This window comes from Electrophorus electricus, chromosome 16 (genome assembly GCF_041902795.1).
Source record: "Electrophorus electricus isolate QZ-2024a chromosome 16, ASM4190279v1, whole genome shotgun sequence".
Taxonomy (NCBI): Eukaryota; Metazoa; Chordata; class Actinopteri; order Gymnotiformes; family Gymnotidae; genus Electrophorus; species Electrophorus electricus.
Window position 1 is genome coordinate 13486756 of NC_137512.1, and position 7934 is coordinate 13494689.

General features: G+C 38.2%; 1 protein-coding gene across 3 annotated transcripts; it reads right to left on the reverse strand.

The window, feature by feature from the left end:
* Window positions 1–543: 543 nt before the first annotated feature.
* rraga (Ras-related GTP binding A) lies at window positions 544–7916 on the reverse strand. Of its 3 annotated transcripts, none has more exons than XM_027004888.3 (11): window positions 7742–7916; window positions 6626–6736; window positions 6013–6112; window positions 5185–5251; window positions 4716–4938; window positions 4543–4638; window positions 3149–3271; window positions 2246–2337; window positions 2021–2136; window positions 1663–1800; window positions 544–1258 (listed from the first exon to the last, which is right to left on the reverse strand). In XM_027004888.3, the coding sequence occupies exons 2-10, from the start codon at window positions 6650–6652 to the stop codon at window positions 1697–1699; spliced, it is 948 nt and encodes a 315-aa protein (XP_026860689.1). In that variant the 5' UTR covers window positions 6653–6736; window positions 7742–7916; the 3' UTR covers window positions 544–1258; window positions 1663–1696. The 3 variants fall into 3 exon arrangements, with proteins under 3 accessions (XP_026860689.1, XP_026860688.1, XP_081555654.1); XM_027004887.3 differs by having other exon boundaries at window positions 544–1261; XM_081699528.1 differs by lacking the exons at window positions 6626–6736; window positions 7742–7916 and adding an exon at window positions 6507–6530 and having other exon boundaries at window positions 544–1261.
* Between the last annotated feature and the right edge of the window lie 18 nt (window positions 7917–7934).

Below are 7934 nucleotides of genomic sequence, written 5' to 3' on the forward strand. Positions count from 1 at the left end.
TACCTCGCATATTGTTTGCCGCTCATTTACCTGCATTTTTGCAATAAAACTCTTCTTCACTCGCTTCGTCTCATCAGCAGATCTGTTACATACTGCTAGTCACTAAACTGAGTGTCTGAGCTATTTTGGATGAAGTGATAATGCTGCTTTCAGTTTTGATACCTTGCTATGAATTTGATTACAGATTCACTGAGAGGTCCAAGAGATTCACTGAGCCAGGGGTTAGTCCGATGCCCTTTTTGTTTTGTTCAGGAATGCATGTTTTCAAGACCTGCAGATTGTAGCTTTACAGCTAATTTTAGCTCAGGCAGGACTTATGTTTGATAGCCCAAATTCTTAAATCATAGGATGTCCAATAAAAACAAAACATTTCTTGTGGTCATCAGACATACTGTTTTTGCTGAGCCAATGCCCAAAACTTAAGTAACAACTTGCAGGTTGAAATTAGATTTCACAGTAGTCCCTTGACAGGGACTTGAGTCAGGCTTGAGATGCACTTGCCCTTATAAATTCAATACTTACATATTTACAAGGGAATCCAGGTAATCGAGAGCATTTAAGTTTAATTTGAGTACATCCATATCTTTGATTTTATTACTTTTACCATCACCAAAATAATAAATAGGGAAATACAAACAGCTTGTGTATAAAAGTAACTTTGACAATGTGCTTAATTTGAGAAGGCTCTTGACTACTTTGACAGTATAGTCTTGACTTTCTCCTTAGACTCGTGTCACTGTTGTCTTATTTTCAACATTCTGCATGAGACTCTATTGTGGCAAAGCGGCAACACACTAAAACAATGCGAAACCATACAAGCCCATGGTAAAACAGGAAATAATCATGATGGATATGTCCACTATTTAATGTGTGTGGAGGTTTGGATAACTCAGGTCATTGTATGGCACCAATCATGTCATAGTGGTATATTTAACTATGCATTCTTGTGCAATGATCTGCATGTGTGTGTATTTATTTATATATATATATATATATATATATATATATATATATATATATATATATATATATATATATATCTTTACGAGTCAAATCCCACTTAACCCCCATTTTGTATTTATGCCCAGTTGTCCTTGAACTCCAACCTGCCTTATTTCAAGAGTTCCAGGAACAAAAGGCAGGACAAAGCCTCTCATCTTATCATGGGCTGAAAAAGTCTCTAGAAAAACACCCTGGATGCAGTGAGGTCATCAAAGATGAGTTCCTCAGGGTGCCATTTCCTTGGCGCACACGCCCCCTGCTGGATAAACAAGAAAAAAAAAAACAAGCCATCAGAAATACTATGTTTTTAATCATAGGCATGCAAATGGCCTAAGACGTCATGTCATATGCCAGATAGATTGCATGGTATGGATTAAAATACTACTACTACTACTACTACTGTATAAACCATTACCAAAATTGTTTTACTTTGAGCAATAGATGCTCAGATAGTGATGTCTCTGACCTTGGCATGGACTTAGAAATAATCAATCATTAATAGTCAGATGTCGCACTATGTATTGAAAATCACATTCTGATAACTTGAAGACTATGGCATTTCTTCTTTTGCTGCAACAAGTTTATCCTATTTGTTAAATAGTGAGTCACCTTAAATAATGGCTGTGTTATTTGCCTCTAAGATTGCGCTGATGATCTCACCTAAGGAGGCTCTCATGTACGCAGGGTTAGATGTCTAGCGCATTCGCATATGTAAGCTGTGCTTGGGACCATCCACTCTCTCCAGCTTCTCAAAATGCTTCCTAGCATTGCGAATATTGATGAGGGTGGCCGCAGATGCTAAGAATAGGAGAAAAAGGGAAATGAGAGAGGAAGAGAAAGAATGAGGGACTCTGCTAAGAATCATACCATCCAGAAAGAATGCAAGATCATTACAAAAACTATAACAAACAAACTCTGGTCACATACAAATACACAATTTCCCAAATAAAAATATCACAACCATACACACATACAAGCCCTCCCAGCACCCCTGAGAAGCGTTCAGAATAGGCCTTACGTATAGAAGGGTCAGACATGATCACCATGACATAGGTATTGGATGTGAACACATCAATGAAGGCAGCAAAGTTGGAGTTGCGCACTTCCATGCTCTGGAAAGAGGCAGCCAGTTTACTGTGGGATGAGGTGCAAGGGACAATTGAGTTTGGGACCGAAATTAGTACAGCAAGTCAAAAAAGCAAAAACAGTATATCCTGGGGGGTGGGGGTGGGGGGTAGGTTACCTGCAGCTCAATTTGAACTGTTTAATAATGTTGCTTATCTTCTCAAAGCGATGGGCATCTCGCTGCTCCTTGCACTGATAGTGTGAGATTACCTGAATAAGCATATAATGTGGAAAATGACTCAAAACCTCTCATAATATTTATGGGGAGGTAAAAATACAGTAGCAGAGGTTACCACTTTCAGTCAAGTAAAAAAAAATAAAAAAAATAAAAATAAATAAAAAATAAAAAAAATCTAACATGAGCCTTATTAATTACAAAAGCATAAAGGCGACAACCTATAGGTGTAACTCAAGCGTCTGGAAAGAAGGAAAACAATTGGTTACAACTGTAAAAGAAAGAAGAGAAGATAAATAAACCCGAATAAAGTCATCAGGGGCTGCAGTAGTCTTTATTATCTGCCCAGGGGATGTGAGAAGCTGGAAGAGAACAAAAGCCTGCTCTGTCTAGGATCTTTCACTATACAGAGCCTATGCATTGGCTGGGTTCCTTCACTACCTCATATGCACAAAGCCTGTGTTTAGGCTATGGATAAGGGTATGGCAAAGACCTGGGCCTTGGGTGGGTTAAGAAATACCACCACCTGAGAACTACACAAACACCTCAAGGCTAAACAAACACCGTCTCAACCACCAGATTTACACACATCACCCTCAGCCAACCTACGACTGAATCCCTAAAGTGCTGCCTCTGCTATGTTTCACCTACTGCCAAATGAAACCACCATTTTTTTTTAACTGACATGAACATGGAAGTGAAAGTTATGGAGCTGATCAAGCCCTGGTTTCCTGCATCCAAGGCCTGAGTCACATAAGCATGTTGGAAAAATTCTAGAAAGCAGTAATAAAGAGAAACAGTAAACCAAAGGTAACATGAGAGGAGCCTGGTTTTCTTCATGCTTACTAAGAAGGTAGCTCGTTCAAAAAGCAGGACCTCATCTGCCTCAATGATCTGGGCGAAGTTGCGCAAGTTGGACTCCAGCTGCTGCACATTGGGGATCAGCTGATAGACAATGCTGGACCATGCCTAGAGTACATGCACAGAAACAACATTTTTACATTTATATTTTCTGAATTTGGCAGACACTCTAATCCAGAGTGAAATTCAAAACTGCTTTGTCATATACTCATACCTAGTACAGTAGGTCAGAGTCAAAGATACTGTTGACCCAGAATACTGCTAATATACAAGAATAAATGCTGCTACCTAAAAGAAAGGCAAAATAAGCCAGTGAAGGGAACACAGCAGTGGAGTGACGTGTGAATTTCACACTTTGAAGGTTAGTCATTCTTCTGTGTTCTGGATCAGTTGTAGAGGTCTGATGACCTGCAGAGGAACACTAGCAAGTAGTGACCTGCAGTAGTTAAAATCTGAGATTAAAAGAGATTATACAAGAATCTAGGTAGCTTCATGTGAGAGAAAGAGCTTTGTATGTTACAATCTTTTGTATGTTACAAAGGAGAAATGATCGTGTCAGGTTTGAAGCATGAGCAAAGAACAATAACTCCAAAGTTGTCCACTGTTATGTCAGCACTATGAGCAGCTCCAGACAATGATACCAGGGAGTTCTTGGAAAAAAAACTCAGATTAGGTCATATTATCCACACAGTGGATCTTATGCTGAGGCAACAAAATAGTAACCATAATTTCTAATTGGCTATTCACTCTGACTGCACATGTACAAAGCATGGGTAAATGGATAATTTCATAACTTTCATACAGGCAAATCTCAATCAGTTATGAAAGGCTGCCATCTCACTTATAGCAGCACTCACCATCATAGCCAGTTACAACTTTACAAGGTACAAGCAATAATACTGCAATACTGTTAATATGCTTTCTTAAAATGAGTGCAAGCTCACTGATGCATCAAACTCTGCATGTCTTTGCACTGGGGTGATGAAACAGATGGCTAAATAAAATGCAACATTTTTTACTCTTTATATAGTATTAAAGATTTTTAAGCACTACTAAGTAATACGTGATGCTTAGTCAAGTTTAGTAATAAGTGATGTTAATGCCAGTTTCCGCAAAACGAGACTAAAGTAAGAATATTTTTCAAAGGTTATTTAAATGCTTAAACCATTTTCAAGAAACTGGGCCATAAAACAATACTTACTTATTAGAACTCAGAGACCATTGCTGACACCCAGGCCATTATATGTGTCAAACTGCTTTTGTGCTTGTAATGGAAGTTTTGATCCTCTGTATTCTACTACTAAATAAGCACATTTACTTGAAGAAGCCTAATTCACACAACTAATTCATTGTAAATACCAAAAGGAGTACATACATACCTTATAAAGTGTCTCATCCCAAATAGAAGTTCTGAAACAGGTGCACGCAAGAGGGCGAGACAGTCTTTTCAGGTCCTCCTCACGCTCTTTAAAGATCTACAGCAACGGATGAGCATGTCTGAGCAATCATCAAGGATGCATGCACAATTTGACAGTCTGACCAATATTCTTACCAGATCTCTTTGATCTTCCTGAACTAGGTCCATTTTGTGAACTAGACAGAACACCTTGGCATCAGGTGAATTCTGAAGGATAGCTTCCAAACAGGACTGGTAGTAATGCATGTCTTTCTCCAATTCTCGGCTCTCCACATCAAACACATAGATCAGCACCTCCACGTTGCGAAAGATATTATCTCTCTGACTGGTGAAATAGTTCTCCATGAAGGTGTCCTGTCTAAAGAGGCAAATAAATAAAAACAATACCTTACATGAAATTTTACAGCTACATACTGGGGGGTCGACTAATTTAGAGAGGTGCTTCAGCACTGGGCCTTTTTTTAATATGTCCACAGCACGTGATTATCAACATATCAACTGCAGAATCAGCGAGGCCTTAACACTCCACAGACTTTGTAAAGTAGTAGTATAAAACCTTGGAAGTAGTCCAAATGTAGTACAGTGATTTGGAGGCTATGCTTACCCTCCACAGTCCCACAGGTTCAGTACCAGATTGCCAAGGAAACGCACATGGGAATGCTCCACGTCAACTGAAAGGAACACATAGTTGTTAAGCTATTTCTGCTTTGGTTGACAGTTGATTTGACATTTAGCCAAATGAAAAACTAAGGGCCTTAGTGTTGGATCTGAACCTGCCACAAAACTGAAACCACATGCAAAAAATAACCAAGTGAAACCAAGCTGGATCGCAAACACCTGTTTCTGTTCTCACTCTACAAGGCATGAGACATGACAAAAGAAACCAATGGTATGCCAACAACATGCAAATATGACAGACTTACACCTACTGTAACACCATGATGTACAATACTACTTATGTTTTTGGTATAACATCAATATGCCACCAAAATAACACAATTTCTGAATTTATGCAGAAGTGGAGACAAAACAAACAAACAACCCCCCCGATAAACAGTTAAAACAGTTCATTGAGCTACAAATAGCATTTCTAACCCATTATTTGATCCAGACCAAATTAAAAACACTATTAAATGAAAAAGTGATGAGGATTAAATGGGTTATGGTGCTTTTGGTACTTTTTTAAAAATCACATTGTGCATTTGGGGCCTATTTCTTTGAGCATGGACTTCTTGGTTCCTTTTAAGAAGGGCACAAACAGGTTGTTGAGATTAATAACCGCAATGTCACAAGACTGATCCCCCCCCCCCCCCCCCATTTTTCCACAAGTTATTCTTAAATTGAACGTTCAATAAGGACTCAGGTGGAACAATGAAAAGCCAAGAAGGCAGACTATGAAATCATTCATTTGGTAGGTGCTGAAACATCTTACTTGTGGCTCCCAGTCGGCGAGTGTCTCTGGCAATATAATTGGCAAAAATGATTGACCTCATGCTGGTCTTCCCCGACCCACTCTTTCCCATCAGCAGCACCTACAAAGCATCAAAAATATGATGAATGCAGTTTCACAAATGCACCACTCAGATGAGCTCCAACAGCATCGTAACAGGGTACAAGCAGAACTAGAAACCCCTGAAGCTAACGTATCTAATTTTCAGAAAGAAGACACACAAACATAAATAAGCATGGAATTCTGTGAATTACAAGTACTGAATGTTTCTGAAATACAACCTTAAGATCAAACAATGGTAAATATCTATGTTTAGTTTTTTTTTTAATTTATTTAATTTATTTTTTTACACGGAAAGGCATGTTATTTGTTTGTTTGGTAGCGGCATGAACACATTTCAGAACTGTTGGTTAATATTTTCCTTGTTCTTGTGTTTGCCGTGGCCTTATCTTAAATAATACATACCATTAACTTACCTAAAACATGCCTTGATTCAAGTGGTCTGCGACGGAAATGTAATGCAGCTATTCACAGTAAAAATGGTTACGGAAACAGTCACTATTAAAGAACATGAGAGCACATTTATAAAATTCACCTTTTTCTTCATGGCTGTACTTGACATTTCCCCTGTCTGAGACAGAGTTTGGTTTACACAATTCCAGCAGGGCACACTCCAGTAAAGGGCGAAGACCTTGAGTTCTCAAATCTTAATCGGAAGAAAGGAAAGTTTAAAAAAAAAAAAAAAAATACACTGGATTAGAACAGCCATGCCACTCATTTTACGATTGTCTTCTCTGAACTGTAATACTAGCTATAAAACAGGAACAGGCACAACTTAAATGCGTCATCTAACGTTTTTTGAAAGGTTTCAAAAATAATGAGCCAGAATAGTAAATAGCGTAGACCTGCAACTTGAGAAACAGCAGTCAGGTGACTAGCTAGCTAGCTAAGTAATCACAAGTTGTCGTGTTAAAGCTGTCAGGCTCAAACCTTGTAGACCTGGCCCTACAATGAAACATTGCGACAATATATATCACAATTATACAAACCCAACTGACTACACATTATTTTAGAAGTGTATTTAAAAGGGGGAAACCGAAATGAAATTTTGAAGTAAATTATCTAAAACACAGTTGTTTTTTTTCTTTTCAAACTAAATGAAGCGACCTATGTTAGCTAGCTAACCAGACAGTTTACCTAACGGAAGTGTAGCATTATAAAAATATTGGTGAAACATGGAACCTTTTTTTTTCATTGTTTAAGATTGATGTCCCGATAGGCTAACAACAAGATAGTTAGCTACTGGTCTCATTACTAACCAGCTAATATTAGGTAGAATAATAACATTAGTTAGCTGGCTGGCACGGTACGCGTAGGTGTTCGTCTAGTTAGCTAACCGAGCAATAATAATAATAATAATAATAATAATAATAATAATAATAATAATAATAATAATGAGCTAGCTAGCTTAAAATACATGCCTACTAACACTCCACAAACTATTCATGGTCAATGCTATGCCTTAATTTAGCAGGTAATGTTTAGTTAGTATAGCTGGCTAGCTAGTTAGCGTTTCTACTGCTGTAGCTATAGCTAGCGACCGAATACACAGCAAGCTTATTATAGTAACAAGCCGTTCGTGAGCAACTAGCTAGCGTTAGCTATCTTAGGTTAACAAACCAGCTGGAGAATGAAGAAAATCGTCGAATACCTTGGTAGTTAATTCCTTAGTTTCCAACTAAATCCATTCAATGAGATCTCAAAGAAAATATGAACTGCATCCCATAATTTGTTCAGCCGGACAAACCACTATTCCAAGAATTCCCTTTAAAAAGGCTGTTCGTCGAAGAGCGAGCATGTGACCAGTTGTAAACACCGGGGAAATTCAAGTAAGGGTGCGTTTA

Excerpts from the sequence above, each read along its gene's own strand:
- rraga (XM_027004888.3), bottom strand. The coding sequence starts at position 6,652 with ATGTCAAGTACAGCCATGAAGAAAAAG. Across the intron at positions 6,113-6,625 it reads GTACAGCCATGAAGAAAAAG|GTGCTGCTGATGGGAAAGAG; the intron begins GTGAATTTTATA and ends GATGCTTTGTAG. Across the intron at positions 2,137-2,245 it reads CAGTTCAAATTGAGCTGCAG|TAAACTGGCTGCCTCTTTCC; the intron begins GTAACCTACCCC and ends CTCATCCCACAG.